This window comes from Cricetulus griseus, chromosome 3, assembly GCF_003668045.3.
Source record: "Cricetulus griseus strain 17A/GY chromosome 3, alternate assembly CriGri-PICRH-1.0, whole genome shotgun sequence".
In the NCBI taxonomy this organism is placed as follows: domain Eukaryota; kingdom Metazoa; phylum Chordata; class Mammalia; order Rodentia; family Cricetidae; genus Cricetulus; species Cricetulus griseus.
In genome coordinates, this window is record NC_048596.1 from 205,161,536 (window position 1) to 205,185,053 (window position 23,518).

A 23,518-nucleotide genomic window follows, 5' to 3' on the forward strand; every position below is an offset into this window, starting at 1 on the left:
CAGAGTCTGAGACTCACTCGGCGCAGTTGGAATTGGCAGGGATGCACCCGGCGCCTGGCGTGGGGAGGCGGGGACACGCGCTCGCTGTGGCAGGGCGCCAGGGCTGTCCCCCGCCTCTGTCGTTCCCCTGGCTCTGCCCTGGGCGCGGCTGACGCCTAGACCTTGCCTGCAGAGGGCCGACCGCCCCGCGACTGCCCCTTCCGCTCGACCCGGGGCATTTGACTCCCAGACTCCCGGCGCGCCCAACCCACCGGGGGGCTTCCAACGGGTCAGGCAGCCTAGGAGGAAGCCCAGTGGCGACTAACGGAGGCGCTTCGGGACGGGGCTGGCTAACTGCGCCCGGGGTGGAGGTGCGATGGGGCGGGGAGGGGGGCGGATCTGTGCTGTAGGCGGGGCCGGGTAACCAGGGCCGGAAAGAAGGCTGAGTCGGGCGCGGGAGCATAAGCAGCAGCTCCGCGCCTCGCACAAGCTTCAGTCGAGCGCCCAGCCCAGACACCCAACGCAGAGTCCTGGCCTGGAGCACCAGTGTCCCAGCGTCCTTTCTCCCTGGCTGACCCTAGTTTTTCAGCCAAAACCTTTGACCAGAGTCTCCTTGCCAGCATTCCTAAATCTTTGCCAGCTCTTGCACCAGGTAGGAGTCAGTCTCTGTGATGGCAGTGAGTCTATAAATGCCACTTCCCAGAAGGCTTATGACCTTTTCACCTTCTTCACCGACTCCTTCGGAGGGCAATGAGCCCGGTGAAGTGCTTGATCAGAGGCCACAACCAGTTTAAGTCCCTGGGTTGTCCTTGCTATTCATACGCCAAACGCCACCTGCTGCAGTTCTCGGAAAGCCCTCGAGGAGGGAACCGGACGAGATGGGGGAGGGGAGCACCCGGCAGACGCCCAGGAGGCACCTCCTCGGAGGCTGGAGGGCCGGTGGACACAATTGTCTGTAATCTAAAGCTGACGCTAGGAGACACTTGCCAAGATCATCCTGACACCCCAATACCCGATTCTTGCCAGTCTTGTCCCTCCTCCCTCGGGATGCACAGAAATGGGCCCCTCGACCCCAGATTCAGAATTCCTGGAGCACCTGTGTTTCTACGTGGCTGGTCAGTGTCTGTAGGCGCCTGCCCCCTAGCTGAAAGGCGCGCCACCACCCATCCTCCGGGTTCATGTAACCCCAAAGGAGAGGGCTTCAAATCTCGGGGAACAATACAGCCTGCAGCGTCGGGGGTGGGGGGGGGTTACCCAGCCCCGCGCCTTTACGCAGGGTGAGGACAGGGTGAGGAGGCCGTGCTCCGCTGCAACCAGGCTCCGCGCTCCAAGGTCTGCCTATGTTTTACGTGGCAGAAACACGGTCGCAGCTCTCTGGGCTCAGCAGCGGGTCTCCCACAACAGCCAGGCTTTCTTCTGTCTACAGTCCCAATCCCGAGAATCCTGGAGCGCCCGGCTGCTTCCTGCCCCAAGCCACAGGCTGGCATCTGGAAGTGGAAGCGGGGGGGGGGGGCGCTAGCTCAGCGATCATCATAAACCGGGGCGCGGGTGCCTGGGGATTTGGAGTTCATGAAGTAGCCGCTTAATCCCCGGGCTCTCGGAACTCCTTGGCTCCGGGATCCTCGCCTGCTGGAGCAGCCTAGCTCAGTCCTGGGGTGCAGAGGAGCACACCGAGGTAGACTAGCCGGACCCTGGGGCTGGTACCGCTCGCCTTGCCCCTCCTTACATACACGCGTCCTTACGCTCTGAGCTGACAACCTGCGCCCTCAGCGCCCTTCTTCCCGCGGAGAGCACCGCAGGGTTTGGGGGTTAGCCTAGCCTACCCACCAGGAGAGCACGCCAAGGGAAACTTGAGTATCTGAGTCTCCAGCCAGGCAATCACTGGCGGAGCTGTGCGGGGAGGGGGCGGGAGGAAGCGAGGGAAGGGCTCTGGGAGGGAGGGGGAGGTCGGAGGGGGAGGCGGGTGCCAGTGGAGAAAGTCCTCGCTCTCCCGCTCATCTTTTCATTGCTCTCTCTCCTTCCCGCAGACAACCCGGACCTCCTCTGGGCGCCAGCTCCTCGGCTCCAAACCGTCCAGAATCAAGCGGGATTTTTTTTCCCTCTAGAAATTGGCTTTGGTGTGTCACCCGCCCTCTCCCCTCCTCCTCTCAACTCCTCCCCTCTTTTTTTTTTTTTTTCTCCTCCTTCTTCTTCCTGAGACATGGCCCGGGCAGTGGCTCCTGGAAGAGGAACAAGTGTGGGAAAAAGGAGAGGAAATCGGAGCTAAATGACAGGATGCAGGCGACTTGAGACACAAAAAGAGACGCGCTTCTCGCGGATTCGGGCATTGCTTCGCCGCTAGCCTTCCCCGCCAAGACCCGCTGAGGATTTTATGGCTCTTAGGCGGACTTAAGAGCGTTTCGGATTGTTAAGATTCCGGTTTGCTGGGCTTTCGTCCGCGCAATCGTGTTCTCCCGCAGCTGCCTTGGGACTGGCTCGACGAAGGAGGATGGAGAGGGGGCTGCCGTTGCTGTGCGCTGCGCTCGCCCTTGCCCTCGCCCTGGCCAGCGCTTTCCGCAGCGGTAAGTGACAGGCTGAGGTGCGAGCGACCGGAGTGCCCGGGGCTGCCGGGTCCCCTCCGGCGGTGGGCTTCCCGCCCCAGCCGCGGGACGCGCGCACAGCTGCCGAGCGCAGGAAACTTGCCTGCGCTAGGAACAGAGAAGTCAGGGCCTCTGGGGCCGGAGAACCGCAAGCCCTCAGCACCCTACTCCAGTTGGTTGCTGGCTGTGGGCTTCTCCTGCCAGTTTCGCGGCAGAGCTCCCTACCTTCCCAGATCAGCACACCAATTATCTTAATAATGTTTCCTCCCAGAGGCAATTAGATGAGACTCCCTTTCAAAAATCTGATGGCTGCTGAGAGTTAATGAACACTTCACCAGGAGGACTTCCTGGTTCTCCTCGCAACTCCTCTGCTCGGTTTCCTCTGGTGGGCGACACCGAGAGATAGCGGTCAGTCTTGGCGGTCGCTAGGACTCTCTCCCCCGCCTTTGTAAACCGTCCGTGATCTGTCTGGAGTATGAATGAAACTCTCACTGTCAATAAAGGCTTCGGATCTATTCAGTGCAAGGCACCGGCATATCTGAGAATCCCTAACTGTGTTGCAGCTTCAAGTTGGTTTTTAAAACCACTCACTGTTAAGTAATGAAAGGCAGTCCTAGCTATAAACAGTGCCTTGGAACCTAAAGAGTGTGTTTAAAATAGGATCCAGTACAAACGCGTTCCACATCCCCTAGAAAGGTGCTGAAGGCCAGGCAAGAGCTGATCCGAACAGTACATCGTCAGCATTATTATTAACTAATGGCCAAATATTTACTTTTGTCTGGCTTAGATTTCAATCAAAGTAATTAGGAGGAAAGTACATCTACTACTTATTGTGGTATATTGTTTTAATAAGAGGAGGCAAGCGGAGGGCTCTACCAGGAAGAGTTTATTTAAATCATGCCTTCATGATAGAAGTTAATCTCCTTAATGCGCTTTCCCCACGTTTTTGTGATTTCAGCAATAGATCTCTCCCAACAGGTACCAAACAGAGTTCTCAAAAGATATGCAAAAAAAAAAAAAAATGTGAACGCGGCTGGAATTCAATTCATTAATGAATCTGAGTTGGCCGCATCTTTCCATATACTCTGGCAGGAGAGCCAAACACTCAAAAAATCATGAATGTGGAGTTCAGTTTGTTAATGAACCTGAGTTGGTGGAGCGTGTGTGTACTCTGGCAGGGAATAAAGTATCATTTTCCTTCAACCAAAAGAACTCAGATGTTTAGACCTCAAAACCAGTATCTTTCACAATGCCTAAGGTTAAGGCAATGGTTCTCAACCTTCCTAATGCTGTGACCCTTTAGTACAGTTCCTCATGTTGTGGTACCCCCCCAAGCCATAAAGTTACTTACATTGTTACTTCATAACTATAATTTTGTTACTGTTATGAATTATAATGTAAATACTTTTGGAGATAGAGGTTTGTCGAGGGGGGGGAGACTCACAGATTGAGAACCCCTGGATTAGAGCCATATTGGGGTACTCAAAGAATGGATGTGATAGCCAATAGGAAGAGCATTAAGATTTGTGTGGTTCTGAACAACACACACACACACACACACACACACACACACACACACACACACACACACACTTTTTAATTCCCTTAACAGAAATCTGGGGAATGCTGAGAATCTGGGCTCCAGTCAGTTAAAACCCTGTTGCTATGCTTGAGGTGACCAGTGCCAACACATGCCTCGGGAAGCCTGTAGTCCTCTTAAAACCATATCCACCTCCTCCCAGTAAGTGTCTACTAAATTAATTCATTAACCTTATTTAGAACTAATGGTCCAGAGTCATTAGGAATTGCTCTCTCCTAATCAAGTGTTTGAGAGACTGAACAGAGTGTGGGAGCCCAGCCATCCACATTATCTTATTACATTGTCACTTTCTCAGAAGTCACAGATTAAAGTGCTCTGGTGTGGTAGCAACTCCACCTCACTGTCTTCTGAAGTGACTCTCTGGCGACTGTTTTATTTCACTCTCTTAACAGATGCCATGGTGGCCACACAGAGCTGGAGGGACTTAATGAGCTGAGGGGGGGGGCATCAGTCTCCAAGATTTCTGCACAAATGAAATAATGTCGGAGCCTCCCCAGAATCACACCACTGAGCTGGCTGGCATCATTAGCTGAGATGCTGAGTGTTGGTTGCAGCATCAGTCCCTCTCGCAGACCTAAAGCTTTTAAAAAGCCAATGGGAAGAGGATCTGCAAGACCAACCCCCTCCACGCTAAGAAACAGCCAGAAACATCTAGCAATTGGAGAAAACAACATAATTTATATTGTCTTCTTTTTAATTTATGGACAATGACTTCTGTAATGCATGTAGCTTTATGCATTTTTGATGCGCACTTCATCTTTCATTTCCATTTGACCTGGTTTTCCTGTAATAAAATTCTGTAGATTTATAAATTCATGCTGAGAGCAAAGAATGCCATTCCCTTTCCACGGGGAATCTATTAGATGTAATATTAAAATCTATATATACCATTACTGGATGTTTGTGATTGATAGGCTTATATATTTCAGTGCTTCATACCTGTTCCTCTTAACATAGTTTATGCACCCAATTTTTATTGCCCAAAATTAAGCATCAATAAATGGGGTGGCATTTGCAGGCTGGGGCTCTCCTGTATGAAATCCATAATAAAAAGTGGCAGTAGGGATCCATGCTGAATTGCAAACCAGCCCAGAATCTGGTTTGTTCGGCTGTTAGAGAAGCACTTCAGCATTTGAGTGGTGGTTTGTTTCTCAGTAAAGGCTCCAAACTAGGTTGTTTCTGTTTCCAGGGATGTCAAAATGTAGCTCCCCATATATGACACTCAGACCTCAGTGGCCAGGGCTTCCCCTAACATCTAGTAATTAGAATTAATGTCGTGTGGCTATTTATTTTTCTTTCTGCCCCATTGCTTTGATCCAGTCGCCAAGGCAGAGCAACTTGGATAAGTAAAGCAGAGTTCTTTCTGCATCACCAGCTGTACTTTGTTCTCCTGTTGATCTGAGCCTCAAAAGCCGAGATAACTCAAAATCACTCAGATTTACAGGCAGATAAAACAACAACAAAAGAAGGGTAGGCCTCAGGCCAATCAAAGTCCTGGAGGACAGTCCCCTCTGGTCAATGACACTGACCAGGCTTATCATCAAAAAGCCACTTGCAAGGAGTGGCACAGCATCTTTTAGTCACTTTCCACTTAGAACTGTTCCTTAATGTGATTACACTTCTCGGAGGATAATTAAGTCTAGCAGCAGCTCCCAGGGGGCTGTGTTAACATCAATTGAGGGGATTTAATGTTTTTAATGCTAGAAGACCTCTTTCTTTGGAAGGAACTTTGGGTGTCTGGGTGTGGGGGAGAAGCATCTCAGATCCCAGTAGGCTTTCTGTAGAAGCCTTGCTCCTTGAGATTAAAGAGTGTTCCTCAGTAGGGTGGTGCTCTTTGTGTTTAGGATCATTTGGAGGACTTGTGGGGACACTTTGGAGTTTCTCTTAACTGATAGAATGTTTGTTAATTGTCAATGCATACATAAAGCTAAAAGACTCAACTGGTCGTGGGGGGAAGGATCTGCTAAAATGTTCTTTTTGTTGCAGAAAAATGTGGCGGGACTATAAAAATTGAAAACCCGGGGTACCTTACATCTCCCGGTTACCCACATTCTTATCACCCAAGTGAGAAGTGTGAATGGTTGATCCAAGCTCCAGAACCCTACCAGAGAATCATGATCAACTTCAACCCGCACTTCGATTTGGAGGACAGAGACTGCAAGTAAGTGAAGGAGTTTGAACAGGGCGCCACAGCACCATCTAGTGGTCTTGAGTGTCGGTGCGGTAGGTGTAAGAACGTGAATGGGTCCCAACCCAGATCAGATCGAATGTCAATGGTGTGGAAATGAAGTTACACGAGTCTAATGAGTCCTCCCAATATGTAAGACTGTGTTTAAATGCATGATCACTTGCCCTCTTTCTGTTGACACTTTTGGTTTGGGAAATCTTTTGTTAAGAAATGTGTGGTGAGTGGTTCTTTCTGGAAAGAGTTTTGAGAAAAAGCTTGTGTTTTCTTAAATATTGTGGGTCACCAGTATACATTATCTGCAGATGGTGAAGTTGGGTGTTTTTTAAACAAATCTGTGGCTCATTTAATGACTTTAGAACTGTGTTTCTCACGGCTGGGGAATGTAGGCAGGGGTTACCCCAGCACTCTGATTCCAATGATTGTATTGAGTTTGACATGAAAAAAGCAAGTTGTCATGGGGTAGAAATAAAGTATATAGAGTGAATTAGATGAGGATTTGTCATTATTGTTGGTGTTTGTTTATTTGTTTGTGACAGGGTCTCTCTGTGTAGCCCTAGATGGCCTGGAACTTGCTATTTAGTTCAAGATGGCTTTGAACTTAGAGATCCACATGCTTCTGCCTCCCAAGTACTGGGATTACAGACATTTGTCACCATGCTGAGTTTAAGCAAGAATTTTAAATATTAGATTAACTGTGGAAAGGTTTATGAAATTGATAAACAAAATTGCACAAATGCAATGAGAACTTAGGTGTTTATCAGGTTTGAATTCATCTGCCTTCCCTGGCTAACTCCATCAACTTGAAGTTACCAAACATTAGACTATGTCAGGTTTCATTATTACAATATTTTACTGTGGAGGTCATCTAAATGATGCCTACTCTCTGTGAGTGGAAATCCTGGCGTGTGGATGCAGAATCTGTTTGTGAATAGTATGAGGTAAACCACTGAGGTCTTCAGAGATCATCACTTTCCACATCCCAGAACCACCTCTTGGTGTCTTGCCCACCTGATCCCATTCTGAAGTACTGTAAGGAGTGCAGTCTCCAATTCGAAGTAGAATATTAATTAATCTTAAAACAAAGAAATGGGCCAGTTCTTCTCCTTGCTTTGGACTTAACCCATGTTGAAGACATGTACAATGGCCAATGCTATTCTGTTGGCATACTTTTATTCTTTTTAAAAGCCAGAGTGATCTGAAAACATTTCCACCTGTACAAAGGACTCAGTAACCTGTTGGTTTCCTGGTATGGTGGCAACCAGCTTTTCATCACCAGGGAATGAATGTGTCTACTTTATTCACCGTGTTAGTGCCCAGCAAATTAGCAGAAATCTATGGACAGAAAATGCATTTGTGGATAGTTGGCATACATGAAATTATTCTGATTCCAGTTTGACCATGTCTCAGCACCAGATTGAGTTTTAATCTTTTGTAGAATTAATAGACTTCTCCAGTGCTTTCTAGAAAACAGGGAATTATTTTGATTTTGTTGTTGTTTGGAAGTTGTGGGGGTCAAACCAAGGGCTGCATGCATGGTAGACAAGCATTCTATCAGTGAGCCACACCCCAGCTTGTTAGTAGTCCTTATGGAGACTGTTACAGTGTTAATAGTGTAGACAACCTGGATACTGTGTGTTGTGTTTATTTTTGCATCTTGACAGTGTTTAAACTGCTTTGGGAGATATTTTTGAGAAACTCTGGTAATATATGATTCCTTCCCAAATAAAGTATTCTTAGATTTCAATAAATGTATGTTTACTGATTTCTGACCAGGAAATCATGACCATGTAGGTGTATAAAAGAATAAAGAGCTCTGAGTTATCATTTGTCATCAGAGGGTAACAAACATTCAACAGCTGGTTCTGGGGAGGAAGTAAGCCAAGTCCTGATTTGTGATTTTGACCATTTCCATGTTCACTGTGGACGGTTTCCAACTCCTCAGGTGATGCTGCCACGCATAGCCTTACAGAGGGGTGTGTGTTCAGCAGTGACTCTGAGAGCTGGTGTAAGCTGAGCCCAGCACACCCTGAAGTAGCAGTTTGGGATGGATGCCAATTGATAAACTGTTATGTATAGATGGTGCTTACACACACACACACACACACACACACACACACACACACACAGAGAGAGAGAGAGAGAGAGAGAGAGAGAGAGAGAGAGAGAGAAATATGTAAGCTAATACATTAGTACACAGGCTGTCTCAAGAAACTAATAGTGGAAAATAATGTATGGGAAACTTCCCATTGTTATTGATCATGACACTGGGTAGGATATGACAGTACTGGAGGACTGCTTTTTTAGTTCCTTTCCTTCTTTAAAAAGACAATAATGGGTAGCAGGATGGCTCAGTAGGTCAAAGCCCTTGCAGCCAAACTTGATCGGCTGAGTTCAATCCTTGGAAGTCACATGGTGGAAGGAGGAAACCTACTGCTAAAAGTTCTCCTCAGCTCCCCATATTCACTGTGGGAAGACTTGCACACACATACACATAGACATACAGACATATACACTATACCCGCAACATAAACAAAAAATTGTTTCCACAAGGATTATATGGTGGTAAGATATGAGGAAGCTTATTTATGGGGTTTTTATTTGTTTGCTGCAGAATAAAGTGATCTCTTGATTGTCACATCTCAGGCTCCATGCCCTAAAAGAAGCCACCAGCATCCAAAAGCTCTGGTGAAATGAGAGAGATTCTGTTCATGGGAAATGTTTCTGTGCCATATTCTCAGGTGTGGCAGCATGGCCTCTTGCACAATGAAAAACTTCAAATGTTATAGGTAGAATCCCTTAAGCCATGGCCTCCCCTCTCTTCCAGATCCTACATGGCTTCTGGTCACTGTTGATGGTGGCATTTAGAGCTGTTCATTCAGCTGTGCACAGAATTACAGCTTCAACATCTATGGGTGCTCAGAATTCCCTGAGAAGGGGCTCTTTGAGAAACAGCTTCTATTGTTTCATCTTCTGATGGTATGAGAACATTTATGAAACAGTTCAGTACACCACGTATCACTCCCTATAAGAACTACCTGCTCCGCAGGTCATGGCGGTTCACACCTTCGATCCCAGCACTTAGGAGGTAGAGGCAAGAGAATCAGGACGCCCAGGGCCCCTCAGTTACACAGCAGGCCTGCAACAACTTAGGCTGCCTGAGACTTTGTCACAGAAAACAGCAAACCAGTCTTTCATGTTCGCCTTAGTAGAGATAGTTAATGTTTCTCCCTTGTTGGCTGTAGGAGATGGCTAGTGACAGCAAAATGCCCTGATGTGCTGGTGCTATTAGGTTACTGGTGGAATAAGTAAGGGAGCAGATAGGGAACCACTAAGAAGCTAAAAGCTCTCCACCAATACATTTTCATCATGACTGTGACATCAACAATTTGGTTATTGTTAGAACATTTCAAAATATGAAAGTAAATATATGTCAAACTAAATTTATTGATCCTGTAATGGGTTGATTCTCATATAAATACAACTTGTATTTTTTTTCCTGAAATTGCCACTATTTGTACAGTCAACTTTCACCAAGAGAAAGCAAGCAAGAAATCAATTTCTTGTAACATTCACTGAGGGGAAACCTCTTTGAGACCCAAGGAAGCAATTCTCTTTCCTAAGGTGGAGGGCTGGATGCATAATTAGACCAGCCAATTAGTTCAGCAGGGAAAAAAAATCTCTATTTAAATTTTCATTGTTTTGCTTGTAATTATGTAAAAGCCATCATAGAACTCTGACAATTCAGGATATAATCACAAGCTTTTCTTGTGAATAGTGCTAAAACTAGCCTAGCTCACACGTCAGTAGTGGACTTACTTTACAAAGTAAGGGTTAGGTCCTCACAGTGGCTAGAATGGGAAGGGGGTCCTTGGGGAAAAAGAATGTGTAAATAATTGCTGAGATTTTTTTTTTTTTTAACATGCAGCAGTCCATGTAGATGGTGCCATTCAACTGGGTTCATTACACATACTCATTGAGACCGTGGTAATATGACCCCTTCTATTCCTTTACTGAACAACCATGTACTGTCAATCAATGAACCCACAGCAAAGCACCTGTCTTCTAAGCTAACAAGGGGCTAGGGGTTCCAGATGGACGTTCTTGTGTCAACATAAGAGACAACACTAGAAAGTTCTGAGAGCAGAAGGTGTTGAGGAGGTGGCAGGGACGCTAACTTTTTTCCTTTCACACTGGTCAAACCCTACATGTTTAGGAAACCTTAAAGCACCATTAAAAGTATAGCAGCTGAGAATGTGTGAGGGAGAAATGTCCACTGTACGCTGGAAACGTTGAACTGCTCAGAACTCCTGCTCCAAGGCTTCCTTCAGTGGTAAAGGCAGACATCTTGAGTCTCATAAAACTTTATTTCTGTATAATAAACAAGAATGCCATTGACAAAGTAGTTAGGATTTATGAAACTTCTCTGGCTTCCCAGCAATGCAGGCTATCAGCATGATAATTTATAATGGTTTGTGACAAATACTGCCGAGCGGAGAGGTGTGTGGTTACATTCAGATCGGATGTCTTTATCTGGGGAGCAATAAAAATTTCACAGACCTTGGGTTAAAAACATTAAGAAAAATGAATGTGAAGCTGCAGAAGAAAAGCCTCAGGCGGCAGATCTGGGGAAAGAGGCCACAGAGGGTCTTTCTGGATGGGACCCTTGCTTCACTTCAGAGTCTTAACTCAGCGAGGATGCTTTGCTCTCTCCCATCTTTTGCCACTTCTCAGCATCAGCAGTGATGGGTGTGTTTCTGAATTCTAGGAAGCTGAAGGAACCTTTCATTCCTGTGACTCCGCATGAACCATGGTGAAATCATAATTAAATAGAGATGATAGTCAAATCATGGAGGGAGTAATAAACACTGTGTTTCCTTATTGCTACTTTTAAAATTTCCTAACTATTTCCAAGCTTGGGAACACTGCTGATCCGATTTCCTTTCGAAGAATGCAAACTCATTTATTAAAACTTAATCTGTCCTTAGTTTCTTAAGTCTTATTATCCCTGCAAACTAAATTTTATAATTTTACAATGACTATTTAGTCATTCATTGGCTAAGTCCCATTTTTGTTTCCCTGAATAAAATTTTCTGATTTTATTCTTTCTTCCTTTCTTTATTTTCAGGATGAATTTTGGCATCAGTTTTGATTTTTGACTTTTATATCAAAAACTACATTTCCAGAAGTATTGTTTATGTGTCCATACGCGTGTGTGTTTGTGTGTTTTTCTCTCTGTGTGTGTGTGTGTGTGTGTGTGTGTGTGTGTGTGTGTGTGTATTGTATATGTGGGTATATTTATGTAGGTATGTATATGTGTGTTTCTGGATATATATTTATGTGTGTGTGTTTGTATTGTATATATGTGGATATATATATATATATATATATATATATGGGTATATGTATGTAGATAAGTGTGTGTATGTCTCTGGGTGTGCGTGTGTTTATATTATACATGTGGGTATATGCATATATGCATGTAGGTGCATGTATGTGTGTGTTGTGTGTGTGTGTTGTGTGTATGTGTGTGTATTAGAGATTACACCCAAGACAAGCCCCTCCACCTAGTCTTTCCCTTTTATCATCACTAGAGCTAAAACAAAAGCTTTTATTTTATGCAAAACAGTGGGGGCCTTAACCAAACTTTTCTCCATTTTCTATATGAAATATAGGAGTATATAAACTTTTAACTAGAATATATTACATATTTAGAAAGTGAGTAATGTTAGTGTACCAGTTGATATAACCTTGGAAGGTTCCCAGATCAGAAAGAAGCAGTTCTAGTTCCAGAATTCCCTGATATCTACCAACAGTCACTGACTCTGCCCTTGAGGGGAGCTGCTCTCCTAAACTCTCATGATTCCATTTGTGTGAGTTTCAAAGTCTAAGAGAACTAATGCATTGTTAGAAGTCTTCAAGTATCTGTACTCATGTAGATCCTGTGAAGTCTTTGGAGTAGAGATGGAAACATACACACACAAAGACATGCACACAGAGATACACACACTCTTTCTCTCCCTGTCTCTGTCTCTCTGTCTCTCTGTCTGTCTCTGTCTCTCTGTCTCTCTGTCTGTCTCTGTCTGTCTCTGTCTGTCTCTCTCTCTCTCTCTCTCTCTCTCTCTCTCTCTCTCTCTCTCTCTCTCCTTTCCAATAAGGAGTCCCGTCCTTCTGAAAACACAACTCATTTCTTGTCAGCTACTGTGGAAATATCTAATCTTTACTAAATATACTAACAGATAGCTTATAACAAACATGAAGTCTTCCATCTGTGTCAGCTTTCTATGCAAAGGGAACTCAGAAAATTCTTCCCTTGTTTGTTTTGAAGTTGGGGGAGGGACATGTGCACATGTCGGTATGTCCATGCTGACGCAAGAGATGAATGTTGGGTGATTTCCTCAATCACTTTCCACCCAATTATTAGAGACAAGGTCTCTTGTTGAATCTGGAACTCACCTGTTTGATTAGTCTGGCTGCCCAATGAGCTCCAGGTCCCCTCCTTTTTCGTCTTCCCCAGCACTGAGTTTATGGGCCCAGCTTGTTGCATGGATTGTGGGGATTAAACTCAAGTCCTCATGTTTGTACAGTAAACCCTGTACCAGCTGAGTGGTCTCCCCAGCTCCTCCCCCTTATTTTAATGGGTCATCTTATCACTTCTGGTTTTGATCTTAGGTAACTGTTCAGCACTCTCTGGGGGCAATATGAAGGGAGTGCCACCAAGCTCAGTTCAAATATACAGCTCTTGGGAAAGTAGGAATGGGCCATCTTGGGTACTGTTGTCCAGTACCTGCAGCACCGTGAGTACCACTCAGGCAGGTAACTTTCTACTTTCTTCCCTGTGATTTTTGTTCCCTGTTGGCACTGACTTAATTTGAATAGGGCCCGAGGTATTTAATAAAAGGCTTTTCTTCATTATGTTTAATATAAGCATTCACACTTGACAGTGATGTATTTCGAGTGTGACAAGATAGGTTTGTGTGAGATGCTTCTATGATTTAAAAGAAGCATCTATTGGGGTGGAAAGATGGCTCAGTGGATGAAGTATTTGTCCCATGAGCTTCAGTGCCAGGATTCAATTTCCTGAACCTAAGTGAAGACACTGAGGATGGAGGCATACACTTGTAACCCTAGCCCTGGGGAGGTAGAGACTGGCAGATTCTTGGAGCCCACTGGCCAGCCACCCTAGCCAATTGAACACCTGTCTCAAGGGAATAAGGTAGAGAATGACAAAGTAAATGTCAGGTAACCTCTTCTGCCTTCTGCTTGTCCTCATGAGCACACACACACACACATACACACACTTAGGCTACTTGAAATTGTGTAACATTGAATCAACAAGTGTGTGCTGTTCTTTGGGACACAGAATCCTAAGAAGGGACCAGAACAGACATGTGCCTCCAGCTTCATGCGTGTTCTCAGCTCTGTCCTACCCATCATAACCTTTGGTAGATTCACATTTGCTGACATGCTTCAGCAACCACACACATAAGCATATGTGCACAAGGAGAGTAAGAGATAAACTTCACTAATTGCAGTTGCCTGTTCATCAAGGCTGATAATGAGGCCAGAGAGGTGGAGAGAGAGAGAGAGAGAGAGAGAGAGAGAGAGAGAGAGAGAGAGAGAGAGAGAGATGTGTGTTCAGATCAGGTTCCAAGTGCTTCTTAATTGTGTGTTTGCCAATAGTCCTGAATGTGGCAGGGCAGTGACTTAGCTGTCCCAGCTCCTCACAGGAGTGGGCGTCCAGCTGGTCTATGTTCAGATGGCCTGTGTCTAGCATCCAGGTCAGTTAATGCTGTCGTATGGCTGCAATGATGCAGACAATTCACAGAGAGCCCAGAAAGCAGTCTGTTTGTTCACAGCGACTACATTCTGCAGACAAACAGAGCCAAACAAACCACCAATCATCACTTGGCTCCTGTCAACTCAATTGCTTAAAAACATTCATGTCCACCAAAGAAATGTTTGCCTTACAGCACACTACCTACCATCCAGCCTTAATATGTATTTACTTACTCTTATTTGCTCAACATGTGTTTTATCCCCCTCCTTTCATTAATTACTATGTATGTATGTTCGTGTGCATATGGGATCCACTTGCATCTGATCACCCCATCAGCCATACCAGGCTTTTTTACATGGGTGCTGGGGATGCAAACTCAGGTCCTCAAGCTTGCACTGTGAACACTGCCCCCACCCCAAGCCAACTCCTTAGCCTTCTCCCCTTTAACTTAAGTAGCCATAGGATGCTTGGAAAGAACGACTTGGCTGCTTCTGGGTCTCACAGCTGTATCTTGAGTATGTGGTATGTACCCTACCCCCTCCGGGTGCTGAACACTCAGGAAATGTGACCTTGCCTCATCCTCTCATTTGCTTTAAGCACCACAGACCTGAAGTTGGAGAAGTGTAAATTAAATGCCCAAGTGCTCCCCTGTTACTCCAAAAACCCTGGCCACTGTTGCAGCAGAAGACAGGTTTGGGCCATACCCTTTGTATGAAAGCCTTCTAAACTGTTGCCAGCCATTTCCTTCCCTGCGCCATCTCCCACAAATGCTTAAATATAAACCAAACAATTCTGAGAAAAGCCTGTGCCTTTCCATTAAGTATGCACTTGTGAATCCTACAGAAAGCTGGCTGGTGATTCTCTACTCTCTCTACTCTGCCTAAAGTAGCTGCCAGTTAGGAGTGAAAATCATGTTGGAGGTGTCTGAATTCTGGTGCCCTTGGTTAGTGGTTGCTGGGCACAAAGCAGAAGTTAATTGTAATGTTTTCCCAAATCTAGTGGCCAGGCCAGACATGGCTTGAATTTATACTGTTGGTGGTTAAATGGGTGTTCTGGGTACTAGCTGTGCATATAGTCCTAGACCCCAAATAAGAGGGCAACATTCTCTTCTAAATACTATGTGTTTACTTAATATCAGGCAAGTATCAGGAAAGTTCCTCATAGTATAAAATACTATTCCCTGTATTTTATACTTGTGTTTGCCACTGCAGCTCTGGAAGGGTTTAAGAGAAAAATGCTTGCCTGGGCATTTGCTTCCTATGATAGACAGAGGAGTGTTTTCTGAGAAAAAACAGACCCCTCAAAGTCTTTTGTTGTTATCTGGATAGATACTTTGAACAAGCAGCCAAACCAGGACAGAGGTGTTTCCTGTGGCTTTGGTGACAGACTGGCCTGTCACGGGAGAGCTTCCAGTTCCCTCCTCATGTCTCATCCTACACGAGAATTCTACAAAGATGGCCAAAGCCAATGATTCCCAGTCAACATCGAAAGATCTCCTCCCATAAACAGATACTATGATAATCAGATATTATGATTTCCAAGCTACCTCGGAAACATGATGTAAAACAAAATTTAGTCTTAAAAAATAAATCTAAAACCTTCAAATCATGAACTTGACCCACTTTAAATGGAACAAAGAGCACTCTCTTGGTACAGAGGTAAGGCAGCCACACAGAGCTCCACTACTGTGGCAATTGTGCTCACATGGTCTTGATAAAGGATAGTTGTGAGTTTGAGGCCAGCCTGGTCTACAAAGTGATTTCCAGGACAGACTCCAAAGCTATACAGAGAAACCCCATCTCAAAAAACCAAAAAAAGAAAAAACAAAGACAAAGAAAAAAATAAAGGGTGCTGATGTTTGTTCTTAGATAAGTTGAAGAAGTGGACATTAATTTCCTAAACATGATTATAAGAAAAGACAGAATAAATAAAGGTTTTAATTTCTAGAGGGGTTCATTCTTTGGAAAAATGATTACCCCCCCCACACACACACACACAAAAGACAAATCCCAATTAACCCAACAGTCTGGGCTCTCTCACTCACTATTGCTTTGCACTTCTGGTCTGACACTTCTTTATTGAGGTGTCCCTTTCCAATTATTTGGTTAGTGTTTATCTCCCCTCAGGTGGCTTTCTCCCAATGTCAAGTTCTTTGTCCATGACTCTGGGCTGTGTTGAGCAATACGGAGAACATGTTGGTTCAGTCCTCAAGGCATATCTCTGTTTCCCATCCTTAGCTTTCTCACCTCATGTCTGATGCATGTGCAGGTTCATTACTGAGAGCTGGGGATTCCTGATTGCCAGGGGACCGTGTTGGCAGTTCCCTGTGAGGAAGGGCTCTGGTGAGAATTGAGGCCAAGGGTTATAATTGCCCCTCTGCCATTCATTCCCATCTGTGAGATAGGAGATGCTTCATATGGGCTGGGTCCCAATTATATGTGAATGGTGTGATTATTGCATGGTTAGCAATGCTGCTTTGACAGTATCAGCCAGTGTAAGTGGGAAGATGAAACAATGGACCGGGTTGCCTACTGTGAGGTCTGGCTGAGGACACCACATAGACACAGCTTTCTTCATCTTTAAGTTTTGTGTTGCACTTATTTGTTTATGTGCATATGCATGTGGGTACATGTATGTCAAGACATGAGGCCAGAGGGCAACCTTCAAGAGTTGATTCTCTCTTACTGCCATGTGTGTTCCAGGATTAAATTCAGGTCATCAAGCTTTCCAACAAGCACCTTTAGCTACTGAGCCAGTTCCCCAATCATTTTATTATCATATATTGAATAAATACCATAATGGGATTCAATATGATGTTTTTGTAATATATTTTCTTATATTGACCATCATTAGCTTCCTAACTAGTCCCCTTCTAACTTCCACTTTCATGACTTTTCTCATGTATGCAAGATTCAATGAGCTGCATCGAGGCCCCCTTTCTTCTGGAAGTGTGCGGCCTTCCTTCCTCCCCTAGCTCAGGAACACAATGCTGATGAGGTAGGCTTATGGGTACAAGACGAATGTTAAATAAAGCCTAGGTATGACTCGAGCAGGAAGTGCATCCGCAGGTTTTGTTCCTTAAAATAAGTTCAGACTGTAAACAATAACATCCGTATCCTCAGGAGGAGACACAAATATTTCCAAAGTCGTGCATACCCTCAGTGAGACAGCCCCGAGAACTCCCCTCCATGGTCTTGGAAGGGTGATTGAGCTCTCATCAGTCTCTAAACATCAGATGGGTGGAGCTCCTAGCACGCCTCCTGGAAGATGCTATCTTGCTATCACACAATTGATAAGAAAAGCATGTGTGCTCCTTGTCCTGGTGTTCCCTGAGGGCTTGGAAACATGCCTGCCCCGTTCAGAGAGTGAGCCAGCCCATGCTTCAATTTCAAGGCAGGAAGGATGAGCCATTTCAACCAGTGTGACCAATAGTGGTCTCAGGAATTTTATACCATCCATTCACAGGGAAGCACAACTGGGGAAAGTAGCATTCAAAACAGGCGACTCACCCATTCATCCCTTTCCCTCTTATACTTGCTCGTGTCCTTTAACTTTGCCATCTCCTTCTCTCATTTCTGGCTTTGTCAGATTTCCCAGTGATAAAGGGAGACTCTTGGAAGAGCATGTTCTCAGGGAGGCCCTGGAATGGTGATAGAGGGAGTGACTGTTTCCAGCCCTTGTCCCCAGATCACCATTATAACCAGCTGTTGAGGACATGGATTATATTTGAAAGACTTGGAAAGGGCTCTTCACTTTTTTTCATTTGAAATGACACAGGTGTGGCTGGAAGCCTAGCTGAAGGAATTTGCTTTCCTTTCTGTGGGAACCCAGTAGGCCTCCGTGGGCCAAAGGAATTCTGTAGAACTTTCCTGTCCTTGAAAAGAACTACTCCACCTTGGGTCCTGTCACCCTTCAAATCTGTATTCTGACCCACTCTGACCTCTCTCTCTCTCTCTCTCTCTCTCTCTCTCTCTCTCTCTCTCTCTCTCATCTCACTGCCTGGAGTTGTGTGTGTGCCAGCTGCAAGCCAAGGCTCCATTCCAGTCTCTACTGACTTAAATGCCACCCTCCATGACTCTTCAGACTATCAGTCATTACATGGTCCTAATTTATGTTATGTGTGTCTGGGAGAGAGTTCTTTACATGTGTTTGGATTCACATGTGTGTACCCCTGTATGTGGAGGTCAAAGTCTTCCTCTGATGTCATTCTTCCAGAGCCATCACTTTGCTTTTGGAGCCAGGGTCTGTGATTGAATTTGGGTTGGCTGATCAGAGAGCCCAGAGACCCATCTGCTTCTACCTCCCAGGCACTAAAATTATGTTCAGTTTCTCCCCTGAATGCTGGGATGCAACTCAGGTCTCCATGCTTCCAAGGCAAGCACTTCCCTGACTGAGCCATCTTCTCAGCTGATGGGCCTAATTTCTTTGTTCAACATCAGTACAATCACCTCCTTCCCACCTTCCATGGCTTCCACTTCTCTGTGTTGCAGCACTGGCGTGGCTGGGCCTCCTCCTAATGCTCTGGCTCCTCTTTGAAGGGCCTCTTGTCTCAGCCACCTGATCTGGTTAACATCTGATCTTTTGCCCAGCCCCAATCTCACCTGATTGTTGGACTCCAATTTTGCAGCATTTCCTGGCCAATGCCTGCCTGGAAGACTTCATTTCCATAGATGAAGATCATACTTTATACTCATCAAGCCAATCAGTATCTTCTCTCTATTTTGTTCCTTCATCCCTGTCTTCCCAAATTTGAATCTCTGGGACATCTTGTGATCCCTGGCTCGTTCCTCAAGTCTCGCCAGTTGGAATGTCCCTGAGTCACACTGCTACAATCTTTCTCATCCTTTTTCTGCTCCATTTCTGTCACCATTCAAATTGCACTCCTTCCTCAGTAGCACTCCTGTCTCAGCCTCCCCACAACGCTTTCCTCATGCTTGCTCCATGTAGAAGCATCGGAGTGGCCTTTTGCCCTGTTGCCTGCCTGTGCCTTTCAGTCATCCTGTGTATTGTTGGCTCGTGTCTGGGCTCACATCCAAACCACCTTTGCATAAATTTAACACAAATAATGGAGGGCGTCTGCTCCAGCTGGCAGCTCGATGTGCTGCATGTGAGCATCTCTGTTAGAGAAGGTGCCTGGTACATTCCCGCACAAAGGCCTATGTACACCAGCTCACACTAACCAGCAAAGTGGAAGCCCTGCATTCTGGGTAAAGAAATACCCCCAAGGAGCAGAGTCTAAGCTAGCCCTAGAGTGGCTGTGCTGGAGTGTTTCCTAAGATGGAAAGTGAAGCATTCACCTCACTTTCATCCTTTTTTTCTTTTTTAAGGCAGAATCTCATGTAGCTTAGGATAGCCTCAAACTGGGGGGGTGACGTCTAGGATGATCTTGATCTTGGGTCCTCCTGCTGTCAGCTCCCAAGTGCTAGGATTGCAGATCTAACTGCCATACCTGGATAATACCTCAACCTTTCTGTAACAGTGGAGCAGCAGGCTGGTGCACAGTTCCACCTCCAAGAGGGAGGAGTCCCTGCCACTCCAGAATATTTCTGTCTGTCTCACTAACTCTTGGGGTCTCCACCTGGGAAAGCTTCAGATGTTTCTGGTATCAAAGACCACAACAAAGAAATGAGCAAACAAAAACCTAGATACAGGCAGCATCAGTGTCCTCACACTCTGCACATCTGCAGCTACTTGACAGAGGGTTAGGGTACTGGACTTACATTTCCTTGGAGACAGAAGCCAGGGCAGCCTCGGACATATGACCCACCAAACCCTCACTGTTCTATTATGTGCCATTTCTGCATCAGCTATGTCTGCCATTCTCTTGAGAAATGTGCTGTGTGGCCTCCAAGGAGGATGTTGAGAGCATACGTGTGACTGAGTTCTAGAGCTCACCCAATCTCCACTAGCTCTGTGTTGCCGGTTTCCTATTTCTGGATATCTGATCCCTGGGATGGGAAAGGAGTGAAGGCCTCAACTTTATCAGCCCAGTTGGCTTCATATGGGAGGGCACTGTTGCCCCCAAACCCTGTTGCCATGAGTACACGGAATCCTTCCTGGAGACTGAGCCTGGCCCCGTGCCACCCTCCGAAGCCTCCACATGCTCACAGCTCTGCTTTTGCTTCCTGGCTAGTTGCCTCTCCATCCTTGCCTTTTCTACCCAGTCTACGCCCTTCTTACTTGCTTTTAAACTCTATTCTTAGGAGCATATATTAATTATACAAAATAACTTGTTTCATTATGGCTTTTTCGTATGCCTATATTATATTATTTTTTTTTCACATTCACCCTCTATTACCCTTTCCTGTCCACCTTCTGTTCCCTCTGGTTCCTTTCTTCCTTCCAAATAATCCATCCACTTCCACTTTCATGTCTATGTGTGTGACTCAATGAGTTTCCTTAGGGCTATAATGGGAACATGGCTGAGAGGCTATTGACAGGCACACAGACAACTGGCCAGGGCAACACCACTAAAGAAAATGCCACCGCTTCCTGCAGCAACCATAACTGACAACAGATGCTCACTCAGGGAGTGGGTGGAGCCTTATGAACCTTCCTCCAAAACTCTGTTTTGTTTTGTTTTTTTCAAACTGGTACATAAACCCACAAACATTGTACGCATTAAGAGATTCCATGTAATACATTGCTGTATGAACACGTTGTGGTAAACATGCCTGTCACTTCAAACATGTATCATTTCTTAAAGATGAAAACTTTCCAAATCTGTAGTTTGACTACAGATAATTTGACTCTCCTACCAGACCAGTGCTTTGAGAGCAGCACCCACCCGTCCGTCTGCCTTTCCCCCCCATCCATCTTCACATCCTCCTGGAGGACACACATCTCATGAGAGTTTTCTAACCCTAATTCATACCTGGCAGTTGCCTCTTTTAGGCTTTTGAGCATAGACTTTACTGATTCTTACGGGAGGGGCGGCGGAGAGTGTGCCCCTTCTAAGTGATTGTTTAGAACTGGCTCACACGTTCTGCTACTAGGGAGCACGCCATCCGCAGGTGGCGGAGACTCAGCATCACAATGAGCAGTGTGCATTGCAAGCCGAATCCGAGGTGTAATTTAACATAATATGCAGTTGATAGCTCTGGTATTAACCTAAACTCCAATTTCATCACTACCACAAAAGTAGCTTTTACTTTATCTTTTCATTCAACAAAACATTAAAATTAGATTGTAAAGAGTAGAAATTACACTGGAAAAAAATACAAAGGAATGGCAACGGGGATTTTGTTAATGAATCCCACCTCACTCTTCCAGTCTCTGAGGCAGCGCCTATGTAATAAACCGTGTATCTATTTGTAAAACAGACTCAAATTAAGGGGCCTATTCAGATGCCATTGTGAAAACAATTTCCCGAGATTGTGGTCTATCAACAGGAGATAAGATGGCACTTTGTTGTCGCCCGCTGAGGCCCATTATGAATATTCTATTTCAGAGGCGAATCACACTGTAAATACAATGTTCAGATTCATTTATTCCCACAATAGCATTTTTGCAAAGGTGCAATTTCATAATTTGACTTAGCATTGATAGTGCATTCCAAAGCTCTTTCTAACCACCAGTTAATTCACACATCCCAGGGAAATTGTTTATTTGTACTAGACCCATTTTCAAAAAAAAAAAAAAAAAAAAAACCAAACACACAAAGATAAAATGCTTTGCTGAAGGCTGAACAGGACAGGGGTGTGATTAAAACCCAGTTCCTCCTAAGTGCATCCTTAGGCATCTGACTAGGCACATCTGAGCAATTTAAACAAACACACTCTTAAGCAAGACGGAAGATCCCAGCTAACAGTTCCACAGCTGATAGGAAACTTAGTTGAGAAAGCACAAACACGAGCCCTTGGAGCTGCAGGATGCAGATGTCAGCAGGGCCTGCTGATAGTACATTCCTCCTCTTTGTGGTCCTCCTGAGCCGCCAGGTTTTCATTAAATCAAATGATCGACAATGAACTGACATCAAAAGTTACCTAGCTTATCCCCAGTGTTGATTAGGGGAAACCTGGTACTTATAAACCCCAGGATAAAAAAAAAAAAAAATGATCTGAGCTGCCAAGCCATAGTCTCGTTTGTCACATCGTTCCCAAGACAAGCCTTGAGAATGAACTACTTGTGTTTCTTCTCCGTGTTATCTTGGGTGTGGCTTATTCACTGAATGTTATACAAGCCCAAGATGCATAGTGAGCAAGCATCCATTGTTTAGCATTCATCAAGGTGTACACCTAGGGAAAAAAATAGGTGTGATCATACATCCTGGACTTAAGAGCTTGGAAGTTGGACACAATTCAGGCATTTCACACCCAAATATTGTGTCTTTGGACACCAGATGTTTTCCTCTGAAAACTTATCTGTAGTCTAGTATCTCACTCACTCACTCACTTAATTTATCGACTACCTAGAAAGTACCAGTTAGTGTTGTACTGATAGAGCACACACCAAAACAGGCACCATCCCTGCCTTCATGGCATCACTATCTAGAAAGTCATGGTGAACTGCCATTCAGATCTGCCACCTCCAGATCCCTTCTCTGTGCACTCCCCCATGCCATTCCGGCTTGCTCTTCCTCCTTATCTCAACCTTCAGGTGACAGGGTAGGTGCCCTCAGAACCTGTATCTGCAGGTGACAGGGTAGGTGCCCTCAGAACCTGTAGAGATTCTAAACAAGATGTGTACAGCAAGCATTTCCCTGAGGCATGCTTGGTGGAGGGTCTGCACAGCCTCTAGTGGCTGGTGCTCTGTAGCCGTAGAGCCCTGCCCTGTTCACCCTCAGTACTCTAGTTCTCAGAACCCCAGGTTCGCTCACTTCTTGAATTCTGTGCAGGGCTAGTGTATGTCTGCCCTACCCCCACCCACTCCAGCCCCTGCTGACTGGCTTTAACTTCAGTTCCTCTCCTCTCAGCCAACACCTTCACTCTCCAGCCTGGGGTGTGCCTGGGCAGGCCTTATCCCTTAGTGAGGGACTGAACAGCCAGTGGGCAGGATTTCATGTGGGTTTATTTATCGTCTTGGATGCCATTTTACTGGCTGTTCAAGTGACTCAAATTATACAATAAGGACAAAAAGAAACTTTAGGAAATCTCTTCTTCTCTTAACCCAAGCCAGGGTCCAGTGATAATTATAGAATATTTATGGAACAATGGTGAGTGGGATGCTTTAATTTTTCCCCTTTTGTTTTCATCTTCTCCAGTGAAAGGACCCCTGCATCCCTGGGTGTGGCTGGCAGTAACAGAAACAGAAAGAAAGGTACTCCCAGAGGAGATGTGAGAGAGCTGGAGCAAAGGCAGAGCCAGGGATGAGGCTCAGGCCCAGAGGATTTCCCCATCTTTCTGTCCAGAATGATGGCATACCTGACGCATGAAGGCTGAAAATATAAGAGTAGG

General features: G+C 45.4%; 1 protein-coding gene across 6 annotated transcripts in view; it reads left to right on the forward strand.

Moving 5' to 3' along the window:
- The first annotated feature begins 331 nt into the window (after positions 1-331).
- The window catches only part of Nrp1 (neuropilin 1), a 151,962-nt gene continuing 128,775 nt past the window's right edge, over positions 332-23,518 (forward strand). For 2 of the 6 annotated variants that reach the window (XM_027404766.2, XM_027404767.2), the window contains exons 1-3: positions 488-631; positions 2,007-2,540; positions 6,145-6,319. In XM_027404766.2, the coding sequence (XP_027260567.1) occupies positions 2,468-2,540; positions 6,145-6,319 (248 nt within the window). In that variant the 5' untranslated portion in view covers positions 488-631; positions 2,007-2,467. Of the gene's footprint in view, positions 351-487; positions 632-2,006; positions 2,541-6,144; positions 6,320-23,518 lie in introns of those variants that run through there. The other 4 variants (XM_027404762.2, XM_027404765.2, XM_027404763.1 and 1 more) reach the window with 3 other exon arrangements.